Raw genomic sequence first — 26,936 nt, 5'->3', positions numbered from 1 at the left:
CCACTACATCGATGAGGGCTGGCGGGTTAAATCGTCCGTCTTATACGGAGTATGTTAGGGAGACACACAGCTGACAACCTCACAGGTGGATGTATTGAAGACAGGCTTGGACAGCTGCAGACTTGTGTCGGTCTCACGGACGGGCCAACGATTCCAGGAAAGTGACTGCATGTGTCTACAACATACTGTAGTCTGTAAAAAATAACGGACAAAGCTTCCGGGTCTAATAAGGGAAGCCAATGCGGAAGTGCCTTAACGCTCTGAGGGCCAAGGGCATTTTCAATTTGTCTTAAATTTACCTCTTTAAGGTATTTGCATATGATCCCCATGTGTTCCATATCAAAATGTTCAGAACAAACTCAGCTTTCCGTATATTAACACCATTATTTTTTTCTAGAGTAATGTGTAAAGAGATAATTTGGTGCTAAAGCTGAAACGTTGATGTTCGCTTTTTGAAAGTCCTCAAATCTCTTTTGAAAACAAACCTTAACTTATGATGTGTTGTACGAATTGTTTCAGTGCTTGAAATGAGTTTACCAAAGTCTAAGGTTATATATGTAGTAACTTAATGTCTGAAATAACATTTTGTAATATCGCTTTTTTGAGTAGGAGTTTTGTTAAACATCGTTTTGTTAAACATTGTTTTGTTAAACATCGTTTTGTTAAACATCGTTTTGTTAAACATCGTTAAAACATCGTCGTAAAACATAGAAAGAAGTCAGTTTCTATAGAAGTATATGGGAAAATTACACTACTTCTTACTTGATGGTCTCAATCACTAGTTGATGCATTGCGAGGCATCAAAACGGCAGTTCTCAGACCAGTGGGTGACTTCACGGATGCTACGTCGAATATTTTTACAGTCTGTTGTCCACAACAATGCACGGAACATTTTAGCTGCGGGGCCGCTACAAGTCTGCAGCTGTTTGCAGAAGCAGAGCACGGAAAGTATGTCCAAGCATCCCGGACAGGTGAACTGGGAATCCGTTGCCTGCTTGTCAGTTAATGGTTAATGACATAGTTTTGTAAAATGATAACATATTATGTAAATCATAAAGCTGAAGTATTACCAAGCCCTGCTTCAGCACAGAAACTTGGGACCGGGATGTTGCTTGTTATTGTCTTATTTATGTCTTCACACCTACCTTTTTCCACTCCCCCAGGTTCCTGCTCCCAGAGTATGTTTTGGATTTTGGTTATGCCATTCCAGGCAAAGTCTTCAGTCACACTGTAAATGTGACAAATACTGGGTCAGTGGCTGTTTCCTTCCATCCCAATGGCAAACTTCTAGCTGGCACAGGTATGATACATTACTTAAAATCCTCTGGCTTTTTTAGTACTTCATCCGTGCGTCTTATTTTCATGTGATTTCTCAGTATTACTGTTCCATCTCCTGGATCTAGCTTCAGATTGGGCAGACAGATATGCCAGTGGTATTGGCACATATATCTCTTCTACAGTAACTTTCTGCAAGAAAGCGAAAGTGTATTTCCCAAAATGTCAACCTATTTATTAAGTTTACAGATTTATAATTTCTGCTGATAACAGCTAGGGCCCTATTTTAACGATCTGAAACGCAAGTATCAAACGCCAAACGCAAGTAGCTTTGTGAGCGGATCTTGCTATTATACCGGCGGGATAAATGACTCTTGCGCCTGACGCAAGTCTAAAATGGGTTGGTCTGAAGTAGCAACATTACTCATAGGTGTGGTTTGGGCGTAACGTGCAATAAACCAATCAGAGCATTATCTCACGTTCCCTTTAAAAGCAGGCGCGCTTGTTCCATGGCGGATTTGCTAGGCGCACACTCTTAATACATCCATGGGCGCACGCCAGGAGCAGTTCACAGCCGAGGAGACCGACGTTTGCTATTGATTTTTCTTTTTGACAAAATGTAAATAAAGAAATGTCACAAAAACATACTTTCCAATGTTTTGGGCTCATTCTCACTGAATCACGAGGTCATGATGGTGATATTTTTGCAATGTAGTCTAACATTAGACCGAGATTACTTCACTATAGACGATGCAGCTCTTCTGTCTCTCCTCTCCCGTGCTGCTGCTGGGGCATTTGGGTTAAGTGGCATCGGCACATGCAGTTCAACATCACATCTCCTTAAGTCCTCTAATATTTCCTCATTTATGTCTTCAACACATCCATGATTCATGGAAATGTTGTGTAAAACAAGGTCATATTTTTCCTTGTATTTATGTATGGTTTGCAAAAACGGGGAACTGCTGGGTCTATGAGATGAGAGAAGCAAAGTGTATGCGCGGTGTGCACACACTCTACATTACGGCCAAGCATGCGCCCTTAAAATAGCATCTGAATAACGCGCCACTGACTTTAGACTAGGTTTTTCCTGGTCTGTGACGGAATTGTTTTCTAAAACTGCAAAATAGCACTGGATCACGCCGCCTCTTTATGCTGAACCGCCCCCGGGAGCGCGAGTTCATTCCCTAATGAGTCTGTGGAGGGAAAAGTCCGCTGTGCGTCGGGTGCAAAATAGGAATGATACATGCGTCGGTGTAGGGCTCCTAGTAAGATAGGGCCCCTAGTTTCAATCATGTGTAGGTAGGAGAGATGAGTTAATAATCTCCTATCTTAAAGTAAAGTGAGGAAAAGGATATGGATAATGGATGAAATTCAATTGACTGATTGTCTCAAAGGGTTTGCCACATCATTAATTGGGAAATATTCTGTCTTCTGATATTAATCCTTGTGTTTTCAATGGGTTGTTTTCTTTTCTTTTTGTTTTGTTTTTTTCTTCTTCTCAATGTCATTTTGTCTTTACGAAATAAAACACTTTTGAGTGTTTTGTTGCTTCTTCAAAGGATTCAGTGCAGGATTTGAAAGAGTGAAAAACCTGCCCTGCGGCGAGACACATACTTTCACAGTTAAATTTGACCCCCAAGGGGCCAACCTGAAGACAGGGGACATAAGTGTTGTCATGCCAATACAGGTACACATGAGCATACACTTGCACAAATATTGTCATTATTTATGATTCAGTGTAAAATGTCAACACACAATAATTGGGTCATTGTCTCCCTTGTTGATCAGTAGCACTGTAACAACGATTGTGTTTGGTTTTACAGGTCACAGGTGGCCCAATGGTCCAGGTGCGCCTGTGTGCGGTTGTAACTGTGCCAGCCGTCACGGTCTCCACGGATACACTGCTGTTTGACACTGTGCAGTGTGACATGTGTCAGGTAATACAGTATGATAAGCTGGAATGAGAAGATACTGTTGCGCGGCCCTACAAAGGCTGATGATGGAATAAAATGCTGTGTTGAAAGTTTGTATGATTATACAAGCTCTTACACTGATTTGATTAAAATTAAAATGTTTACTGCCCGTTTTGTTTAACTTTGTGTTATCAGCATGTAAAAGTAGGAGAATAGGAAGGGCAAATGCTGTTTACAGCTTAAAGCGGAACTATGCAGTTTGTTTAGCTCAATTTACCTTAACTGAACAGCTTCAGAGTCATTGGAATGGTTATATGACTTTTTTCGGGTTGAATGGTGGCAGTCCCGCTTCCCCCTAGCGCCTGTGAGCGGAAAAACCACCCTTGCAACTTTTGGCCGGCAAGCCACCAGCCTCAGCTTCAGGAAATATTGCATGATATCAGGTCTCGTGATGTAACAAATTGTTTCACGGCACTGCACACACACAGGAACTATCTATCTATAAGAAGAAGGTAGCGATGGAGTTTTTCACATTATCGTCATGGCTGAGCCGGCAATAAAGAAGCAGAAAGCTAGGAAAGCATTGTCGGTGGAACAGATGAGGGGGAAACGGCAGACTGACCGAGCAAGTTTTTACACAGTGTTGCCAAATATCTATTCCGAAGCTGTAGGGGGAGCTCTGTAGAGAAACCTGCGAGCAAAAAGCGAGAAAACAGCGAAGAAATTGCCAAAACTGCGTAGCGCCCCTTTAACACTGCTGTGACCAGTATGCTGCCTCACTGTGTTGCCATCTTACTGTCAGCTTAGGTTAAGTTTTTCATTTACTCTCCTACTAAGCTCATACAACGTAAGTGTGTTTTACTTGGCTGTGGTTATACATCTTTCCAGAAGTCAAAGCATAATCTTAAAACTATGATTAATGATTTTATGAAGCCGTTTATGACACTAACTGATGTCAGTTCATTCTTTTGTAGCCAAACTAACATGAGAATGCGCTCAGGTTGTTGTTGTTCCTCATCAGATCAAGACAATACAGCTGTTTAATCATGAGTCTGTGCCCTGCTACTGGAGCATAGCTGAGAAGGGGAAGCGTTTGAAAAAGGTACAAAAATTGTCATTTTATGGAAATTTCTTTTCCAGTACATTTTGTAATTTGCTCTCCAGGTAACTAAAACTACTTCTACATGGCATCGACCTTTGTTAGCTTTCGGAAAGCTAAGTGATCAGAATACTATTTATAAGAGACAAATACAGACCTAACTGCTTTAGGGTGACACCTGCCTCTGTTCTTGCTCTCTACCGGCACTGAAAGGTTTCACAGAAGCAGCGCCCACCTCCAGCGGTGTTCAGGATGATTCCCAGTTCTGGCATGCTGTCCCCTGGTGAACGAGTCAACGTCCAGATAAGGTTCAGTCCTGCTGAGTCGGTATGGAGCTTAATTGACTTTAGAGATTGGCGCAATACATAGCAGAGCATCATAGCATTCCATGGGTTGTGACCTACTGTCTGTGTCTTTGCAGAATGCCTACAACGCGCAGCTAGTGGTGCGAGTGGCTGACAGCACCGAGCAGGTGTTGATTACCGCCCAGGGGCAGGGTGAGGAGCCACAGCTCCAGTTCTGCCCGCCGGTGCTGGAGCTGGGGCCTTGCCTGCCTGTCACCACTGAGGTTGAAGCTGAGGTCATCGTCAAAAACCCCTGCTCGTTCCCCATTGAGTTCTACTCCCTGGAATTTGACACACAGTATCTTGAGGAAGAAAAGGTAGCTCTCTTCTGTATGATTGCAAAGGGATAAGAATGAGAGAACAAGTTGGAATGTGGGGGTGCAAGCAAGGTTGTTAGATAATGATACTGTGAGCACATACCATTACCATTTACCAGTACCATACAAACTATTCATCCACAAGGGGGCAACATCACAAGAAATCAAGAGAAACCTTTTGAAAAATGTGCCCCATGTCATTACCGATTGTTATGTATAAACCGTATACAACAGGAAGTTTAGTTTTAGCTTATCTAACAGACACATGTTTTTAACAAACCTTTCCTACCACTCTTTCCCTCTTGGAGATACAATACAACTTTATTGTCAGTTTACACTGAAATTCATTTTGCGTTCCTGAGCACCACACCGATTTTGGTTTAGCAACAGAATAGACCGATGTATAAAAGAGTTCTTAAGCCATTCAGAGTTTAAAACATGCATGGAGTCAGAAGAGATGCTGTTAGCAAGCATGAGCATGCTATTCTTGTGGGTTGTTTGAAAGTAGTGTGCAACAGGTTGACCAATAATCTTAGCACAAACTTTGAGTTGATTATATCATTTAGTTTTAGGTTTAGCAGATAGGCTGCTGAGCCAGGCTGACACTCCGAATCACTGAATTAGAAAGAAATAGAGAAATAATCTGGCAGCTGGTTCCAAAGGAACTAAGCCTACAGAGAAAGTAAAGGTGCTGCTGTATCTTTTTACAAATATGCTGATGTGAGGAGTCCATGATAGATTGTGAAAGGGCGGACATTATTTCCTCTGTCTTCTTAGTGTTGATAGTAAGAGCATTTTTGTATGATGTTGAATGATTACCTCTTATTTCTTATCTCCTCACTTGGCCCCTTACGCTATTTAATTTTCTTCTGTCTGTTCCTTTTTGTGTCTTTTCCTGTCCTGCTTCCCTTCTCCATCCCCCCTCTTCCCCTTTACTTCATCCCATGTAGATGCTGCGTCTGATGCAGGGTTATGATGAGAACAACATTTTACTGCTGCCTCCCAGAGCCCCTGGAGAAAGTCTTCCCACAGAACTGCTCGACTACTACAAGGAGTACTGCTCCCAACTGAAAGATGATGGTAGCTTCAGGCACACATGTTCATCATGCTCTGCAATCATATACCTACAGGTATATGTCTGTGTGCATACCTGTTTTAATTGAATCTTCTGTACCTGTGTGTAGCAGAGCTGAAGGAAGCCTTGGATGAAAAAGAAGAGACGGGTGGCACACAAGAGGAAGAAAAGAGGTCAAGACAAAGCAATGGGCACACACCAGACAGCAAATTGGAAGAAATACAAACTGTAGCTGTGAAACCAGTTGAATTGCGTGAGTGCAAGCATTTTAAAAGCAGAAGTTGAAAGTAGCCTGACATTAGGTAAGTGTGTAATTAATTTATTTTCGCAGGTACGGTGTATTACAGTAATGCTTGTGCTTTCAGTTCTTTCGGAGATGACCAATGAGGGAAGCAGTGGGACACTGGGGCAGCTAGAGATGACCCCCGTCTCCAGAGCAATTGCCCGCCACATGTGTGTTGATCTGTCACCTGAGTGCCTGGCAGCACGCAACCGTAGAGGCATTGCTATTATTGTATATGGAGCCCCACTGACAGGTGAAGCAAGTAATTAGTTAATTAATTAACAGTGGATTCTGTATTGAAAATCAAGTAAAATGATACCACTTAATTTGCAGAATCTTCATATTTCAATCAAATATTTGAAGACTGGGGCACCATGTATCAAGGCCCAGTCCTTACCGCAGCGCGGGCCGCAGGTCGGAATTGAACATTCAGCCTTTTGCTGCATGTCTTTCCCCCTCTCTCTCCCCTTACCTGTCTTTAGCCCTCGTGTCAATAAAGGCCTAAAATGCCCAAAAATAATATGGATAAAACAATTGTAAAAAATATTTTAAGAGTATTAGAAAAAATAAATCACTACACCATACTCACTATACGGTGTGTATATACAGGATATACCCAGTTAACTGGGTTTGTGTGTGTGTGTGTGTGTGTGTGTGTGTGCGTGCGTGCGTGCGTGCGTGCGTGCGTGCGTGCGTGTGTGTCCTGTTCTGCCACTTTAGATAGGAGCAGCACAGTGGCTGCTCTGGCACATTACTACGGAGGGATGTACCTGAGTGTTGATGCTGAGGTTACAGAGATGCTGATGAATGGCACTTCACATGTTAGCCTGACCGCAAGACAACTCTATGACAGTGCTGCTGCTGCTGCTGCTGCCGCCATTGCTGCTGCTGCTGCCGCCTCTGCTGCTGCTGCTGCTGCTGCTGCTGCTGCTGCTGAGGAGGCTGGTAAGAATAATATACTGTGCATGCAGTGCAATTCTAAATGTGTTTGTTTTTCTCGGGTTTGTGTATCTGTTTGAAGAGTTGCAGTAGCCTGGAAGGTGGAGAAGTGGCTTGTGATGGATAGACTAGTAATGCTTTTCCATACTGTCAATGTGCCGGTTGACAAGGCATTTAATCACCAAACACTTCACAGTAAAAGGCTGTGATTGTACTAACCAGCCTTGGGCTTGTAATGAGGCGTTTTATCTTCTGTAGTCAGACAGTACACTACTGAAAAACAGTGAAATGTTTAGTTTAGATGGTAAATGAAGGTAAAAATGAATATATGTACATCTGATTTCAGCTCAGACCACAGAACCAGGACCTGCAACACATCTTGAAGCCTCCGATCCAGCTGCACATTCAGCTCGAGCGTCACATGATACCGTGGAAGTTCTTGCCAAACCCAGTGAAGACAGCATCAGTAGAAATGACTCCAAGGCTACTGAGGAGACTGAAAACACACCCTTTGCCTTTTGCCTGGTACGTTTCCTCAAATCCTCTGGCCATCTGGTGTGTTTTAATGTTGTGTTGGAATGGTTAACCATTTTAGTCCAGGTTTGGGAATTAGAAAATAACATTTGTATACCTTTTTATGCTCTATACATTGAGGGTATGGACCTACTGCAAACATCTTTATCTTTGCAAGCACCATATCTCTTAAATATATCGCTTATCTCTCTAACATGATTATCTAAAATTAATTGAATATGATAAACCAAATCCTTTGGTGTGGTTTCACTTCAGGGAGGAGATGTGAACACACTCAGCAATCTCTTGCCTGAACAGCTACTGGTTGATATCCTGGCAGAAAGATTTCAGGTAAGTTAACACATTGTTCTTCCTATTTTTATGCAGTTTATTGTAGTAGTATATTGTGTTTATTACATGGTTTCAAAATAAACAGTTAACTGCTAGGGCAAAATGTCACAGGACCTTACATATAGTGCAGACAAGACCTACTCTAAGACAACTAGATTGAAATGCTACATGCATACATCAAAATAGCTCCTCCCTGCTATTTGGCAAATATCATGTGTGTATTATGTTTAATAATGTTTTTAATACTTAAAAGAGGCAGAGTTTCTTAAGTTTAACTTCTGTGTCTTCTCATGTTTGTTGTCTTTGTCTCGTCATTGTCATTGCTGTTGGTGCTGCCATCATGCTAACAGCGGAGCGATTGTCACCGTGGCATAGTGATTGATGGCCTGGAGTCTGTGTACACTCAGTCAGAAGCCGGCACGCTGCAAGTTGTTCTCAAGGCCCTTAATAACCGCAAACACATCTATGTAGTCAACTTGTCTGACTCCTACGCTGCCCTGAAGGCACGGGAGATAGCACAGAGAGAAACTGAGGGTAAACACACACATACAGACATTCTTATACAGAGGACAGAACTCATCAAATTGATTGTGTTATTATTTCTATTCAGTAAGGTTTATGGCATTGTACAGTATGTGAAAACTGTCCATGTGTGTCCTTCAGAGGCTCTGCAGAAAGAGAGAGCTGACAGAGAGGAGCAGTGGCTCCAGGAGTTGGATGACGACGAGTATAACGCTCTCCCAGAGGAGGAGATAGAGCGTATAGTCCATCGAGACAGAGAGAAGCGCAGGCAGCAAAAACTCAGGTACTGACTGGAAGATGGCCGCACACTTTGGACCTCATGCAAGAACATTTTTAGTATTTTTAACCTAAAACTCTGTTACTGTTTTCTGAGGTTTGCTAGTACGAGTGTTCCAAGACGGATTCACCACACTCTCTTAACTGGACAAACTTGTTTTAGCTTGATGAATGTCACCTGTTCATGTTATTTATTTTAATTAATTTCATATTTAAAGATCAAATGTATTCAGACATTATTATTCTTAAGTCAAACAAGTGTATGTATGGCATGGCATGGTATGCATGACTATTACCAACTGTGCATTTAGTTTGTACCTAATAGAAAATTCAAAACACAATTCTCTTCTTTACTACTTCAACACTGTTCATATGAGTAGTTCTTGCAAGCAAAGAGACAGCACAATTGTTATGGAGGCATAATCTATATAGGAATCTATATCTGAAGACATGATAGAATAAATATTGAGATAGATTGGACTGAATGTCTGCATACCTGGATCAAATTGTCACTTAACCCTCCAGTCTTTGATTTTGTGTCTTATTTGAAGTCCTGTCTAGAGCCTCGTTTAGGAGTTTTGTTCACAAATACTAATTAAACTGTTCAGGCCCCAACAATAATATACGTAGCTTCCACCAGATAGTGGGAATATTTTCAAACATAAAAAAATTAAATAACGCGTGGCTGTGTGCGCGCCTGTTTTTGTAAGGGAGCTTGAGCGTAAAGCAAAAAAGCAGGAAGAAAAGAGGCACGAGGAGGAGATGAAAAGGTTGAGAGAAGAAGGAAAGAAGGACACTAAAGACGCGTCGAAGAAGAAGAACTTGCTGGTGGGAAAGCAGGTATTCCATAATAACACTCCTCTATGAACAAAATCATATGTGTACCAAAATACATACAAGCTCCCATAAGCACACTTACTTAGTCTCCCCATCGGTGATCATGAAACTAATTTGTTTCCTTTCTTCTCCAGTCAACAGATGCATTGAATGGACGGAGGATTTCTTCCTCTAACAACGCTAAAAAGACTCTAGTGGATGCAAGAGAGCAGAATCTTTTAAATGAAGGTGCAAAGAATCCCACTTTTGTTTAATGCTGGACACTGTTACACAAATTATTTTTCAATGTCTTGGTGCCAGGAAATGTGAATGATATGCAGTGAATAATAGTATATAGACTGTAATCTCATTGGTTTAGTTGCTGACATATGGTCCTCTTTGCTTCGACAGTGCATCATGTCAAAGAGGCTGATAATTCACAAACGCAGACAGAAGAAACCAAAGCATTACATACAGAGTCTCCTCAACCCGCAGACAATCTGGAGAAAGAAAAGGTAGGTTTACTGCTAAGCAAAGGCAATGACACATTCACAACCTAACACTACAAATTAACTGTATCACATGGTGAGTTATGGTAACTCTTTAGATTATTTTCCGCAACGCACAGTGTAATTTTTCCCAATTTAAGGTTCAATTGTGCACCAGTACCCTATGAGATTACAGATACATTTAGGTACAACAGAAGAAATTAGGGAATTACGGCGTAACAATGAGGGAACTTCAAAATAATTTATATAGTAGGTATTTTCTTACTGGTTCCTTGTCTAATATTATGGGGTATGACCTACTGAGAAATATCGGACATTTAGGTGGAACTTAAAGATAATTATACTGTAAGTATGTTTAACTACCGGGTACCTGTTCTTAAATTGCTGAGTAGAGTATGACCTATTGAAGAGCACAACTGGAAGTTTTGGTGGAGTAATGAGTTGTATAGCACTTTATGAATCTCCTGTGAATTATTTCAAAATTGCCACATATTACTGGATGCACTGACATAACAAAAAGAGAAAAGGCTAATTACATTGTTCCTTTTTGTTTGTTTGTTACTAGTCTTTATTGATGATGTTTCATTTATGGGATAGTCCTGGTGCTGCTGGGGGTTCCGCCAGATGTCCCTCACCTTTCACTTTCTTTGTGTTGGCATTCTAAACTCTGGTCGATTCGGGAAACATCCTCAGAGCTAGAACCGACAATCAAATTATATTTATCTTTTTTTTGGGGTGAAATTCTCATCACACACTCGACAGCCATTTTATTCCAGAGCTCGCCTCCCTTGCGTACACGTTCCACCAAAACAAGTTCCTTCCCGAGGCTATTTTGCAGAGGCACCGTTGCTGTGACCGGTGACCAAGACGGTTGTGATTGGTTTAAAGAAATGCCAATCAACCAGAGCACATTTTTCTCCCATCCAGGAATGTTGAGTGGACTAGCCAGACCTTACTGGACAGCGCTGTGGATATCTGTCTGGCTTCTCCACACAAAAAAACGCTCTGGGTTGTTTACACATCTTTAAACCAATCACAATTGTCTCGCTAAGCTCTGGACGCAGCGACGGTTGCTCTGCAAAACAGTCTCGGAAACTTGTTTTGGTGGAACACTTTTGCACCCCATAAAAGAAAACCTAAAATATAAACAAACGGGGCGGCCTCTAGCTCACCCGGTAGAGTGTGCACCCCCATGTAGGCTGATTCCTTGGCACAGCCCCGGGTTCGAATCTGACTCGCGCCCATTTGCTGCATTTGCTGTCGTCCCCCCCCCTCTCTCCCCTTTCCTATCTTCAAGAGGTCCTGGCAGTCCAAAAAAGCCCCAAAAGTTATCTTTAAAAACAAAGTTACCTGTTCACACAAGGCAGTAACATAAGCTATCTGGACCCGTTTTTTTAAGATTATTTTTTTGGGCATTTTAGGCCTTTGTTTCCACATGACAGATGAAGACATGAATGGGGAGAGAGGGGGGGGAATGATGGTTGGAGTCAAACCTGCGGCCCCTGCGTCGAGGAGTAATCCTCTATATATATATATATATATATATATATATGTGCGCCTGCTCTACCAACTGAGCTAACCCGGCCACTGGATACATGTTTAAACGTAATTTGCTTTTACCAGTGTATCGCTGTGTGTACTTCGTCCACAGCAATCCCAACCAATCAGTCCCAAAACGTATCAGTTAGAGAGTAAATGCCATAAAGATATTCTTTGTAAATCTTTACAATCATACCCCGAAAGAACCAAACAGGTCTGCCCTATGGCATGATCCAAATTTTCCTAAAACTTTCCATTTTCACTTAGAGCTTCTAAGTTTGTTGTTGTTTCCCAAAGCGAAGGGATTTTGAGAACAGCACACAGAGAGCGGAAGGTGAGGGGCATCCGCTGTGTGAGCCATGGGACGGATGTCAGGCAATTATCCTGGAAATGGCATTTAGTTAGTTAGTTTAGTTCCGATGGACAAATCAACTTTGTTTAAGACCTGTTTCTGTCTCAGGAACAACTCTAACGAGATCTGGCAACACAGATAAGCTAACGTCAACTAACGTTAGCAAACGCCCTAGTTTACATCCACGACTTTCCACTTCCGGGATTGTCCCATTGCTGCTGGAAATTCCGCCATATGTCCTTTTTTTCGACCGGATTTCCGTTACCTAACGCTTCTTTTGTGTTGGAATTTTAAACTCCGGTGGATTTCTGAGGACTATGGTTAACTGCTCCTCAGATCTATGCAGGGTAACTTCAGACAGCTAGCTAGACTATCTGTCCAATCTGAGTTTTCTGTTCCACGACTAAAACAACTTTTGAATGTACGCGTTCCATCAAAACAAGTTCCTTCCCGAGGCTATTTTCCAGCGGCACCGGGCTCCGTGCTGCGCTTAGCACCGCCCATGACGATTGTGATTGGTTTAAAGAAATGCCAATACACCAGAGCACGTTTTTCTACCATTCCGGAATTCTGTGTGGACCAGCCAGACCCTCCTCTGCAGCTCAGCGTTGTGGATGAAGGTCTGGCAAAGCGAGACTACAAACGCCCTAACAAAACAATTTTTTTGTAATGCTAAATATGGCTTTTAGCTGTGGAAAATATTAATAAATTATGCAAAAATAACTTTTCCCTCCATCCACACAGCGTTCACTACACTTTGAAATGAGTCCACGCCCATTTAGGAGACAGGAAATGTGTACCATTTCATGTATAATAATGTAATAACGTGTGTAAGCGCTATCTTTAGTTATAGAGAATCTTTGGTTTAACATGCAATGGCACTAAAGCATCTTATCTTATGTAAAAGAGTGACAACACCACACAGCAGTGCACTCCATCATATTATCAAATGAGTATTTAGTGTCACTACTGAGCTGACCTAGCCTGGAAACCAGACTAATCTGGGAGCTAATGTTTCATTTGCTCTGCATTTGAAAATGAGTCTGGCAATGCCAGGCTACACCAACACTGATCTTCTGCCATGCAAAAAATGCAATAGATACTGTTATGCTGATGGCCTATGTGTAATACCCTTGCTGTTTCTCCTATCCACCATATGCAGTCTATTGTGGATGAGCTGCAGTCTCAGTTCAGTGTGTATGAGCAGAGCCAGGACCAGGTGGAGCACATCCTGCAAAACTGGGACCGAGCCCAGGGCTTGTTGCTTGTCCCGCTTCCCATTGAAGTAACCCCAGCCGTGTCAGAGGAGGCCACAACAGAGAAGGTGTGGTTTGCTGACTTTCAGTTGTGTTTTCTCTATAATTACTGGTAACATTACAGCAATGTTGAAGGGGAGGTTTCTTTTTTTTTTTTAGATGGAAAAGTCCTTGTCCCTAGATACAGAGTGCAGGCAACACTGCATTTTTCTTATGTACAAGCTGCTGCTCCTGTTGCTCAGTTAGGTTTGAGTTCTCCTTGTTGCTTCCATGCTGCAGACTGGATGGGACGGAGTCACATGACTTTGCATGCGGTAGCATGTTTATAAGGGGGAAATACATGAATAGCCACAGTGGGAAAAAGTATTAACAGGATTAAAAATACAAAATAACCGACATGGGACAATAGGTCTGGGTATCGTTCAAAAACATTCAATACTGATACCAATACCGTGACCTCGGTACCGGTTTCTAAACGATAAGGTAAATGACTTTTTTCAATGGCAATTTTATAAATCAAAAAGAAATGACAAGATTACACGTTATGGCACAAATCTTTTTATTTATTTTTCAGCTCCTACTACGTGAGCCTGCTCTGTGTAACTGTTAGGTTCTTGCTTATCCTCACTATTAGGAAAGGTCCTTCAACAAAATAGCCAAAAAGTCAAAAAGTTATAATAAAAGTATTTACAGAGCACAAATGCAACAACTCTACAGACCACGATAAAGCAGTTAGCTGTCCAGCTCCTACAAATGTACTGCTGATCGTCTCAAATGTCTCTGCTTATATTGCAAGTCTCACAGGGCGTCGTCCTCTCCCATTGGCGTTGCAGATCAGATGTGTCCACATCTCATTGGTCTGTTGATCTGACTCCACTTCGCTATCCTCGTGTGACGTTGCATAGCTACTAAAACATTCTCAGTCTCCTGCGTAGCTACTAAGACATTCCCATACTTCTAGTCTGAAAAATAATTGTGTACAGAACATTGTGTGCATCTCAGCCCGATGTATCATATTTTCTATTACTTTATCTATCACTCACGTACCCCCCTTTGTACCATCTGCCTGTTTTACATACTTTAAGTGGTCTGAAGGGAAAACTTCTGTAGAGACAGACACAGACAATCTTTGACCTAAAGGCCTGCCGGAACTCACAACTTTAAACCCTACTCATTACATGGTGTTTAATTTTTTGGGCGACAATACAGATTAGTGCCGCCTGCTGTAACGGCGACGTATTACGTCTCGTGCACGCACAGAACTTTTTTGACCAACTCTGGGAGGCGTCTGACTGCCTTTTCTGCCGAAGGTCGGCCGTCGGGTTGGTGTGTCAGAGCCTTTACATAAGGTATCTGCTATTACTGTTGGTGCACAGTGATACCTTTTTTACAACACGTTATAAATACAAAACGTTATGAAGTGTAATGTTTTTTATTTTAAAATACATTTTCTACTGATCAGTACACTGAATATACATTGTACTGATGTACTGTGTGGTGTAACAGACCACTCCCACGGTTCGGCCTGCATGTGAAATGTAAAATACATGGTAAATACAGTTTTACTGTCGCTGTGAAACTGCCTAACGTTACACATGATCAGAGTATAAATTACGAGGTAGGGCGCAGAGCACAGAGACAAACTGTGGCCCAGGTAGACGTCGTTGCTTTTGGTTTAAGTTGTAGCTTGAAAAATCAGTGGCTACGAGGTCAGAGTTGAAATAATATGAGCATTAAACGCAGCACTCGGCAGCAATTCTGAGCGTTGCACGACGCCAAGGGCAAGGGCAGCGAACAGAGGTTTTTTCAGCGGCGCACGACAAAGCGGAAACAGGAAGCATGGACGAGTTTGAGGGCAACCGGATGCCAGGAATCTCAGAGTGACTGCAAGTCTCTCTTGTAAACTTACTGGGTTAAGATGAGTTCTTTTATGGTGAATGGAAGGCTTGATCCGACGAAGTAGGTCATCAAATCAAAACATTGACGTCAATGCTGCTGCCAGTTCTGCCATTGTTTAACTTTTTCTTCTTCTTCTAGTCTGTAGAAATAGCAAAGTCGGTAGCCTTTGCTCATTAGCGACACCTCTGTTCAGGAGAAGACTGCGACAAGTGTCGCGACCCCCACGAGCAAGCATAAATAGTTACGGCTCTCCCATGACGTCACATTGGCGCGCGCATAGGTCAGCTGTGGCGGGTATACCGGACGCCTTACAAGGATGAGGTTATTAATCAAGGAAACCAGGCGACCCAGATATTGGAGAAAAAAATTGGCTCATACCCCAGAGGGTTAAAGTCATGAACTGAGTATTCTTACTATACATTTTGGGGTAACGCATGCTTTCAGTTATACTAAGCTATTTTAGTGGTATTGTTGCATGTATACCCAGAGTGAAGTTTAAATGTGTAAAAGGTATACCTTTCCTAATGTGCACATGTACCGTCTAACACCATACTTGCTAATTGTACTGAGCAAGAAGAAATTTGAAAACCTTTAGTATTAAGCTGCCCTCATTACACTTGCATGAAAGACTAACACAGACAAAGAACGCCTCAGTATTACTACAGCTAACATTTGGAACGCAACAACAACTTAATATATCATTATCCCGTCTGCACAGTCCCCCGTTGGCAGGAAGACCAAGAAATCCAACAGCAAGATCATGTCTCCCATGCCCAGCCAGATTGCAGCACCAGCTGAGTCCGACAAGGGTGGAGGCAAGGTGTCTCCACAGAACAATCCACAGGACTTCATCCCTCACATTGTGCTGAATGTAACAGGGAAAGACTATCCAAGTGCCACAGAGCTGCTCAAAGGCAGCACCCTGCCTCCACTGGTCGAGGTTTGGCGAATTCTTCTGTTTCTGTTTACTGTATATATCTTCCCAAAATGTAGCCTGGTTTTTCCCAATTTATCACCATTGTATAATTTGTTTGCTTCCTTTGGTCTTGTTAGGTGTTGGAAGATTTGGGGTTGGGACCCAGCGCTCCACCCATTCCTCCTCCCATCAGCTTCTCTGTGGTTCCTTTTCCCAAAAACAGGGAGCAATCTAACAGTCAACTCCCCTGTAACTGTTTCACCTTCCTGGTCCCCTCATTGCTGAGTGAACAGGGTACGAAGAAGAAATATGCACGGAAAGATGTGCAAGCATCAGTTGCAAAGGTAATGGTAATTTCCCACCACAATAAAATACACTAAGGGCGTTTTCACACCTGAAAGTCCGAACCAAGGTCCGGACCAAGGTTCATGTTTTTGTTACATTGTATACATTTGATCCGGTAAGTTTTGGTTTCACACTGCAGTTATGCAAGCGCACTAAAGATCTATACGTGACAAAACTACGTCCTGCCGTCATCACATACGTAAGCTGCATCTCCAGATACTTATAATTGATTGGTTTGTAGACGGGCTTCCCCGTCCTCTCGTATCCTCTCTCTGTGTCGGAGTTTTTTCAGCTGACTGCTGCTCTCCCCTACTGCCGCAGCTCTTTTTGTTTTGTTGTGATGTTGAGAAGCAAGACACGGGAACTTTCTTTCTGGAGCATTTATTCAGAGACAAAACGGAAACCTACACTATACATTTACTACCACTTAACAAATAAACTGCTGATGTATTCTCTGCTCTGATAGCCGACAGCTGTCTGCTCTGAGCGCATTCACCGTCACTCTCTCATGTAGCCTACACACTAAGCACTAAGCTATTCCTTAAAGGAGCTTCCCCGGTCTTGTAACACAAGGAGAGCCTGCCAGAGCTTGTTGTATTTGGTCCGAAAGTCCGAACCATCCAAAAAATGCTTTCACACTATAAACGAACCGGACCATGGTTCAGTTTGGTCCGGACTGAGACCACCTCTTTTTATCGAACCAAAATTTGGTCTTTTGATCCGGACCGTGGTCCGGGGGAGGTTTCACACCTGTAATTTTGGTTAGGATCAAACTGAAAAGTCCGAAAGTCCGGACCAAATGAGGTAGGTGTAAAAACGCCCTAAAACACACAAGTGCAAAATTACCAATGTGGAAGTGGCAATCTTGTCTAATAATGTTCAAAGGAGGTGAAGTCCGCACAACAGCTTAATGCTCCGGAATAATACTTAAATAGTGCAAATAAGGCACACGATTGTAAAGTGAAACAGTGAGGTCATTATTTTGTCATCTTAATTGCCCAATCTGAATAGTATTAGTACGTCTATGTTCAAATAATATTTCAATGTATGTTTATTTTTCACATATCACATGACCTCTGATCATGTGATGAAAACAGATAAGGGTCATGGGTCACTGTAATCAAATACACCAGAGGAAGGCCAAATTGTGGGCCGAAACGTTTTGTGCCTTATTTGGCCTATTAAAGTACTTTTCCAGACCATTAAGCTGTTGCGCGGACTTCACCTTCTTTGAACATTCACTTTTTTGTCCTACACCAGCAACTACATGGACGTGCACAACATAGTCTTTTTTTAATCTTGTTGAAGAAGCCACACTTTTTTGTATAGCAAGACACAGCAAGATTTACAGGAAATGTGATCTTAATTTGAAAAGTAATTAGTGCTAAGAATTCACCTGCTGTGAAATACGAGCTACCACTCACCTCTATCATGGTCACGCACGTTTCTGATGCCAATCAATAAATCAAAAGTACAAACTGATGTACAAGCTGTCGTCATTAAAGGTTCAGAACGGTGTTTGTGTGCACACACTACAGGACGAGGCAGCAGCAACACTTTCCAAAAGCACCGCCAAGGAGAGCGTTAGGGAGAGCGCAGTAACAAAGGACAAGGAGAAAAAGGGCAGAGAGAGTCAGAAGAGCAAGAGACAAACTTCAGACAAGACAAAAGCAAAGGTTTCTGACCGGCCTTCCTCCCCTCCTCTACGTGTCTCCTCCACATCTGGCCGCCCTGAACCAGACCGAGATCAAGGAAACTCAGAGCTGAAACGCAACCAGAGGCAAGGAACAACACACACACAGACACACTATAAGGACTCATTGTGGTTTGTCGTTGTTGTTTTTACTAAATCTGTGTGTGTGTGTGTGTGTGTGTGTGTGTGTGTGTGTGTGTGTGTGTGTGTGTGTGTGTGTGTGTGTATGTGTGTGTGTAGCCTGACAACATTTCGCTGGATTGTACCAGCCAATGGTGAGGTGATTCTGAAGATTGGGTTCTACTCAGCCTCCCCAGGGAAGTTTGAACAGACCTTCAACTTTGAGCTACTGGGGACCCGGAGACACTACCAGCTCTTCTGCAAAGGAATTTGCACCTATCCCTCCATCTGCAAAGACTACATGTCAGTCAGCATTGTTTAATAACGTAATGCGGTTATATAAATGGTAAAAAAAAAAAAAAAAAGGGGGGATGGCAGAGGAAAAGAGGGGTTATCCCAGATAACAATATAAGAAAAAGAAGACTTTTAGGCAACACTTGTCTTTATGTAGGTGTCTTTTACTCATATGAGTGAAAATAGCTGTGAGAGTTATTTATCCAGCTTTAGGGTCAAGCGTTTCATCATATCACAGAGACAAGTTGTCCCTGAAGTCTGAATAGTACAGAGAACAGAGATGCTTTGAACTTTACACATATCCAGTGGCATGCATGAGTCACTCAGAGTCCAGGGTTTACATAATTAATAAGAAATGGTCAATACATCGATGTGTCTTAGATTGCTACTGTCTTGGACAGTATACAATAATTAAATGAGCATTAAGACAAAAATCCAAGGCACTGGTAAAATGCCTTTACATTTGGCACATTCTGACTAAAATAATATAAAAAAACATCACTTCAATGCATTTCAGCGTCTAGCTTTCTTCAGGAAGTTACTGGCGACGACTGCTACGTACTTCCTGAAGAAGGCTGGACGCCAAAACGCGTTGAAGTGAGTTTTTTATTTTAATTATCTTATTCTAGTAAGAATGTGCCAGATGTAATAAAGACATTTTACCTTTTTTCTAAAGACGAGCACATTTGGATTTTTTTCTTAACGCTGACTGGATTTGTTCATGCCCCCCTACCAAACAGCACCGTTTTTCACATAGACTAGTTCCAAGAAGCTCGCCAGTTCTTAATAATGCTGCATTCCATTTACCTCTCTCCATTACTATCTCATTGTCCTCTTTTTCTTCCTTTTAAAAATAGAAAAATATTAATAATAAAAAAACAACAAAAAAACAAAAAAAAACATTTAAAAACACATTGACATAATTTTTGACTGCAAGAATGGATGACTAAATGTGATTTCGATTGGACCTAAAGTTACCATATATGCTTTCCCCAGGACTATTTTTGCCCACAGTAAGAAGGTACCACAAATGGAAGAAGGGCTTCATAAGGTTTACATGATCAAACCTGAGTACTTTGAGTTTGGACCATTACTCTGTGGCAAGACCAGAGACAGGTGAGAGGCAGAGGGATTGCTGTGGATGGCTTAGTATGTTTGTATCAGTCTTTGCCTTTATATTTACAGATTCACATAGGGGCTGGGCGATATGGAGAAAATCAAATATCACAATATTCTAAATACATTGATGTCGAGATTTTGACTATATTGTAAGGTTGACAATTGGTGCTTTCACAAAATATTTACACAATGAGATTTTAGATAAATATTTACCAATAATGTGGATATGATGACTAAGTGGGTAAAGGCAAATAATATAAATGCGAGAACAGTCTGGTAAGTTCAATAAATTACATCACTTTACTGTAATGCAGCCTTTAAAACCAGAAAAAAAGAATACACTTGTGCCATATTACAATATTACGATATTCAAAATCTAAGACCATATCTAGTCTCATATATCGTTATTGATATAATATGAATGTATTGCCCAGTCCTCATTCACGTGTGTTTCTGTGTTTGTGTAGATACAAGGAAAATAGGTACCCCGAGAACATGGAGAGACTAGTGATTCATAACAATTCTGAACTGGAGGCTGAGGTCCAGTTCAGTTTCCAGCATGATAGCCAAGCCACCACATATCTGCTGGAACCCCCAACCATGACTCTCAAACCTGACCAGAAACAGGTACCGTACAGGTCTTACCTTTCATTCAGATAATTGATAATGCTAGATAAAAGTAGCACGGATTGAGAATATGTTGGTGTTCCATTAAAGTAATACAGATACCTATTATAATATAATAGTATTTGTACATGTTAATATTCTTCCGTCCTGCTGCCAGGAGTTGGCAGTGTGGGCCTACCCAACCAAACTGGGACAGATGAAGGACAGCATTGTGTGCTCAATCAGGGACAATCCCGAGCTTGTCATCATCAACGTCTCCTGCTGGGGCGTTCGGCCAGAGCTGGAGCTGGAAAGCAAGCATTTGCACTTTGACAGGACTTTGCTGCACAGGTACCAAACTATATATGTATAATATACTAATTCAGGAAAGACAAAGAGTATGTTTCCACAATTGCTTGACAAGTGATTTCCACAAAACACAGTGAACCCTTTCCAAAGAGAGAAGCAGCATGATAACGTCAAAATACTATACATTAATTACAGCGATACCAGCAATTATCTTCTAATTCTTGTATAAACTAAACTGTCTATCCCTCTGTCCTGTTCCCGGTCAATCTATTTTCTTCCATCCTTCTTTTTAGGCAGGAGAGTCGTAGTGTGACACTGCATAATAGGACAGCTCTGCCGGTATCTTGGAGGCTGCAGGGTGTGGAGGAGTTGGGTGATGAGTTCAGTTTGCTACAGGATGAGGGCATTATCTCACCAAACTCCTCTTTTCCCCTGAGCTTGCACTTCAGGTCCAGGAGGCCGCTCAACATTAAGAAGATCTTACGTCTGGAGGTGGAGTAAAACTATAGAAGTACACTAGTATGAACTTGAACTAAGCTCAGTGTGCATTATGGAAGCGCTATTCCAATGTTGATGCAACTAGAAACCATCTTGGTTTTGTGATGTGTTATGCCCAGCTCGTTCATGAGCCATAACAAAGAAGGGATCACACCAGCTGCGAGGCAATATCGAGCCAGTTGGGTTAAGTGTGTGTGTGTGTGTGTGTGTGTGTGTGTGTGTGTGTGTGTGTGTGTGTGTGTGTGTGTGTGTGTGTGTGTGTGTGTGTGTGTGTGCTCCTACTTCCGTTGCCCACACCCATTTATGATCTCGGTCATCATTTTGATGTCAACTACACACCTGTAAAGTTTCAGGACTTTATCTTGCACAGTTGCGATGCTATCCCATTGACAAAATGTGACCACAGACATATTAACATATCACCACCTGGCCAAGCACTCAAAACTGACTCTGTGGGAAATTCCCACTACAATGGATGTCTCCAGGACCACATTTTGCTATGATGACACAGACTCACACCAAGGTTGTTATAGTTTTGCATTTTTCATTAGTTTTTATTTTTATTTCGTTTTGACTTTTTGTTTTCAAATTCAGTTTAGTTTTAATTAGTTTTTAAAGCGGGTTTGCTAGTTTAGTTTTTATTTTTTCAAAATGCTTAGTTTTAGTTTAGTTTTTATTAGTTTTAGTCTTTTTTTGTAATATGGGTTATTTGTTGGGGGCAATATTCAAAAAGGTCAGAAAAAGTATTGTGTAATAATAACTCAACAAAAACGTCATACAATTTTAGAAATATGTATTCACAATGTATTCAACAATAACACCAGTACATAAAATATAGCCTACATATGGTCATAAATATGTAAACAGTCTACGCAAGACGCCGCAGTAAGTGCAGAATGTGTAAGTGACGTGTTCCAGGAAAAAAAACCTAAATAACCAACAGACTAAAGAAGACATGAACAGGTGTTTTCAACTTTGGTTCAAGTAAAGTGGTGAACTTTTTGAAGTCAATCGAGTCACACAGTTGTGTCGACATCCCAGTATCAATCCACATATTAACCCACGCTTCCTCCCGCTTTTGGTGTTCCTGCGTATTTACTAACCAGCAGCTGTCAGGTCGCCGGTGAAAGCCTTCCTGTAGTGTTCTCTGTCCTGCTGTTGTCTCTGTCATGCTGCCTGGCCCTGTATCCATACATCCATGCCCGTAACGTTACCGGGGTTAGCTTCTGTTTCGGGGAAAGGGGGCTTTGCGTTCTCCTTTACCTTGTTAAGGTAAGCTAGGTTAGCCTCCTAGCTTGTGTGCGCTTCTCAAATGTACTTTCAAATTCGTGGGATTTTTCCCTGTAATAAATTGTCCACATATTTTACCACCTTCCACTTAAAGGAAATTGCTTTTATCTGACACAGTCAGAATCAAATAGGTGCCGCTTTCATCCGACTTTCGGTACCGCTATGATGCCAGGCGACGAGGCGAGGGGCATGGACTATGTTGTGTTCAATTTGACGTGGAATGTCGGGATTTCTGGGTTCCCAGTCGGAAACTACGCATGTCTACGGGAAATGTCATGGTCGGAAAGATATAACGTTAATTGCTCTATGAAAGACATCGACAAAGACAAAAACTAAGAACATTTACTCGATTATTTTATTTTAGTTAGTTTTGCAAACAGACATTACAGTTTTAGTTTAGTTATCGTTTTTTTGAAATGCCTCGTTTTTATTTTTATTGCAGTTGTTTTTTCCCCCATCTAGTTTTCGTTATTTTGTTCGTTTTCGTTAACGATTATAACCTTGACTCACACACACAGACTCACAAGATGAAAACAACACCAGCATCGCTCTCATCTGGTGAATACAGTGGCTGACCAGGGCAAACATGCTACAATGGCCCAAAGCACTTCCATTATGAGAAACGTGGGGCAAATACAAAATCGACGCAGAGTGAAAAACTCATCAACCTCCAAAACACACAGAAAAACACTGCATATCCAGTCAACAGAGAGAGAAAGAGAGAGAGACCAGTGTGTAATGAACAATTGGGACCCCTTCACGAGCGATTTGATGAACGATAGAAACACTGACAACACTGACAGCCAATCAAAATCCACGTGGCAGATGACATTGCAGAGAAATTACATTTATTATTATATTATTATACTTTTTATTTTTATAAAATTGTTATTAAATGTCTGAACAGTAGCACTCAGGAATAGTGTATGTGAAAAGTGTATTTGTTCCACACCTGAGGATCAGTGGCGTGGCGGGACTTTTCCACTAGGTAGGGTTACGGCTCTATAAATAGCTCTGTGGCAGTTTTTGTATTTTTAAACATTAATATTCTGAAAGTATGCCTCATGTCACGGAAACCACTTAGAGTGAACGTTTTGGATGTTATTATCATACTGTCGGTGATGACACAACGCCTGGTCGCCCTGTGGAGCTATGGGGGTCACTGTGTGACTGTGGCCCGCCAGTAGACAATAACCTTATTTTTAGGTTTATACAGTTCATAAACTGTACCCGAGTTCATGAATATGTAGGATATTCAGGGTTTCCCCCAGAAATGTTGTTGAGCCCGGTGGCAAGTGTCATTTTTTTTCGGCTGGGGCCAGTCACAGACTGATGACAGCATTAATGTAGAGCCAAATAGCTTTTGTGATCACAGAATCGTGGACTGAAATTGCGAATTTGATAAAGCTAGGAGACAGATTCCATACATTATCCTACGTTAAGTCAGTGCTAAAGCTAACTGGGGATTTGAAAATATGACTAAACTGTAGTATTAAAAAAAGTCTTAAAATACATTTAAAAAAAATAATTCCCAGTGGCTTAGGCCTGGTGGGGGGCAATTTAGGCCCAGTGGGCCACCAGGCTTGCAATATACTGGGGAAAACACAGATATTACTAGTGACATTCCTGTATTAGTGTATTATTTAGCCGATGTGCTTGCAGCCATTAATCAATCGTTCATGAGTGTTGATGCTCACATCGTTATTGTTATAGTCATGGTTTGGATGTGTGGGTAACCCTAACATTAGGCCTACGTAGTCAGCTGACTGGGGGGCAGAAAAACAGGCATTAATTGGCATTTATAGGGCGCTATGAGGTCAACAATAGATTACAGTTGTAAAATACTGTATATTCAGCAGCAGCAAAGACATCACTGCAAAAAAAGGGGATTGACTGCAGCAGTGTCTCAAACTTTTCACACCATGTACCACAAAATATTAGGCTTTGAAGTACCACCATTATGGCCCACGTCAAAATCAAATAGAGCAGCATAGGCCTGCCCTATTCAGTTAAGGACAGTTCACGCAGGAGGCATGTTTTATTTATTTATTGTCGACAGCCACAACCACGCTGCACTTCCTCCGTCCTGCTCCAACAGAAGCCAAATCTGAGGTAACTCAGGTCATTTCTCCTTACTGTTTTGCATCATTTGCTGCTAGCAGGTGCTGTGGAGACTTCACCACCGCTGCTTAAGTAGCGACTGGCACTATAGTTTCGACAGGGCTGCTCAAAATATTTTCCTCCTCATCTACACTTCTCTAATAGTTCCTGTTAGGAGCCAAGATTGCAGTGTTTTTTGAACCATTTATTTTACCTCTGCTACACATCTCGTAACTAATTATTGATGTATGCGCATTCCGTACATGAACGTAACAATGTAGCAAGCTGATATCAAAACAAAAATATTACACTTAAACCAACTTATTTAAAATTACTGATCATAATTTAAGTATTATTATTGGTAATGTTGTAGTACAAATATTCCTATAGTATTATGTTTATAAATTAATTAATTTTTAATTAAAAAAAATTTTTATATCAGAGATTCTATCCGCGTACCACCAGTGGCACTTTAAGTTTAATAAGTTTATGTAAAGGAGCTAATTAAGTCAACCCACTGGCATTGGCATACTGTGTTTTTTACTCTACATCGTATCTGACAAAGTACTTAAAACCGCCTCTGTAGTAGTTCCCGCTACAGTAGGTGTTTGTATGTTTACAGTATGTGCTGTGTGTTTTGTTTCAGGTATCCGATTTGGAGAAGATTCTAGGCATCATACACACAGAAAACATACAGGTCACAGCTGAAGCCTATGACATAGCTCTGGACATCACACCAGGTACAAACTGGTAGAGCTTACAATCATTTCATGTAAAGGTCAAATTAGATTTGCGCCTCTTCTAATTTGCAAGGCGTTTAATTCTATTAAAGCACATGTAGTCCAGACTGAGATTTTAATCCAGAAGAGTGAGTGAGTCAACGCCCTGATGTCAAAATAATTGAAATGATATACGATACGCTTGTTTCTGTGGCAGATGGCTGTCTGGACTTTGGAACCATTAAAGTCTTTGAAGAGGCCAAACTGTCTTTAAGGCTGAAAAACCAAGGGAAATATGAAATAGCTTACAAGTAAGTTGGAATTGCTACTTTTTGACTAAAGAGTGCACCATAATATTATCAATATATAATAATAGTATCAGTTTGAGTTGTACTTTGTACGTCACTGTAAGTAAATTTTGACTCACCATGAAACTAATAAAGTTGTTTACTTGCATTTTTTTCTTTTCACAAGGTTTATATGTCAGCGGACCGACCCAACCCAGCCAAACCTAGAATCCATTTTCACGGTGTCCCCCCAGAGTGGTACTTTATTGCCCCACGATAAACTCACAACAGTTCAAATCCTCTGCAGACCAAATACAGAAGTCCTAATTAGAGAGCAACCTGTCCTTCCTTGCCAGGTCAGAGCCATACAATGCTCTTAATTATTACAGAGGGGGAGGTTCAAATATATATTAAAGTCATAGTGGGATGGAAAAGGATTTTGTAACCTTAGCTTTGCCTGTCTCTGGCTAAAGGAAACAGTTTAGAATGCACTCCAGTTAAGATTTTGTTTTTCTCCTTCTGCAGGTGATTGAACCCAACATTAGGAATGGAGGAGAACCCATAGCCATCCTAGCCATCAAGGTTTCAGTCAAGGCTGTCTTCTCCAGGTTAAGGCTTGGTTCATTTTGTCTCTTTTGTGTAATTGTTTTATCAGTAATTAAGAAGTATTATTATAATTAATTCCGATTTAGATTGTGTTATACCCCTCACTAAACTTTATTTTTAGATTCTGTTGATTATCTTTCTTTGTGTTTGTACCATTTAACATTATAGTCAGTATATATTTTGCCTTACAGAATTTTTTCAGAGTGTATTTGTAAGGAGGCTGTTCTGAGTGTCGGCAAAAAACCCAAATTGTGAATTGCTGTGTGGTCCTTTAGGTACAAAATCACACCTGCATGTGACATCGACTTCGGACCACTGGTCTACGGCTCCAAGAAAAGCCAGAGCTTCACTATAGAGAACAATGGAGTCTTTGACAACCGTTTTATTATTTGCCGTATGATCACTGACCCTGTGCCACCAGGAAAGTCAGGGTAGGAGAACAGAACACACACACACACACACACACACACACACACACACACACACACACACACACACACATATACACACACAGACACAAGGGCTAACACTTTTCCAAAACCTAGGTTGAAATGGAACAGTCATTAAAAAAAACATGCTTTAAAATGGCGACTCAAATGTCAAAGTTAAACAAGAGATTTAAAACTAGCAGCTCAAGGCAGTTGTTTTTTGCTTGGTGATGCGATAGTGTAGTGAACCATTTTTGCTGTCATATGTGACAAATCCCATATTGCTGTAAAATGTAATACACCTTACAAATGAAGTTCTATTGGAGCA

The 26,936-nt window shown here is 41.3% G+C and overlaps 1 protein-coding gene across 1 annotated transcript in view; it reads left to right on the top strand.

Moving 5' to 3' along the window:
- The window catches only part of hydin (HYDIN axonemal central pair apparatus protein), a 106,920-nt gene that overhangs the window by 51,424 nt on the left and 28,560 nt on the right, over nucleotides 1–26,936 (top strand). The window contains 31 exon segments of the mRNA XM_078258062.1: nucleotides 1,164–1,300; nucleotides 2,835–2,962; nucleotides 3,099–3,212; nucleotides 4,210–4,300; nucleotides 4,475–4,614; nucleotides 4,709–4,948; nucleotides 5,899–6,028; nucleotides 6,133–6,276; nucleotides 6,389–6,559; nucleotides 7,027–7,208; nucleotides 7,597–7,770; nucleotides 8,035–8,109; nucleotides 8,460–8,643; nucleotides 8,773–8,914; nucleotides 9,618–9,747; nucleotides 9,879–9,972; nucleotides 10,135–10,238; nucleotides 13,286–13,447; nucleotides 15,997–16,218; nucleotides 16,332–16,538; nucleotides 18,078–18,319; nucleotides 18,473–18,655; nucleotides 19,643–19,762; nucleotides 20,233–20,392; nucleotides 20,550–20,722; nucleotides 20,974–21,172; nucleotides 25,215–25,308; nucleotides 25,505–25,598; nucleotides 25,762–25,930; nucleotides 26,100–26,182; nucleotides 26,456–26,611. Of these exon segments, the coding sequence (XP_078114188.1) occupies nucleotides 1,164–1,300; nucleotides 2,835–2,962; nucleotides 3,099–3,212; nucleotides 4,210–4,300; nucleotides 4,475–4,614; nucleotides 4,709–4,948; nucleotides 5,899–6,028; nucleotides 6,133–6,276; nucleotides 6,389–6,559; nucleotides 7,027–7,208; nucleotides 7,597–7,770; nucleotides 8,035–8,109; nucleotides 8,460–8,643; nucleotides 8,773–8,914; nucleotides 9,618–9,747; nucleotides 9,879–9,972; nucleotides 10,135–10,238; nucleotides 13,286–13,447; nucleotides 15,997–16,218; nucleotides 16,332–16,538; nucleotides 18,078–18,319; nucleotides 18,473–18,655; nucleotides 19,643–19,762; nucleotides 20,233–20,392; nucleotides 20,550–20,722; nucleotides 20,974–21,172; nucleotides 25,215–25,308; nucleotides 25,505–25,598; nucleotides 25,762–25,930; nucleotides 26,100–26,182; nucleotides 26,456–26,611 (4,644 nt within the window).

This window comes from Sander vitreus, chromosome 8 (genome assembly GCF_031162955.1).
Source record: "Sander vitreus isolate 19-12246 chromosome 8, sanVit1, whole genome shotgun sequence".
NCBI lineage: Eukaryota > Metazoa > Chordata > Actinopteri > Perciformes > Percidae > Sander > Sander vitreus.
The sequence above is the reverse complement of the archived record's forward strand: the minus strand, read 5'-3'. Positions and strand labels throughout refer to the sequence as shown.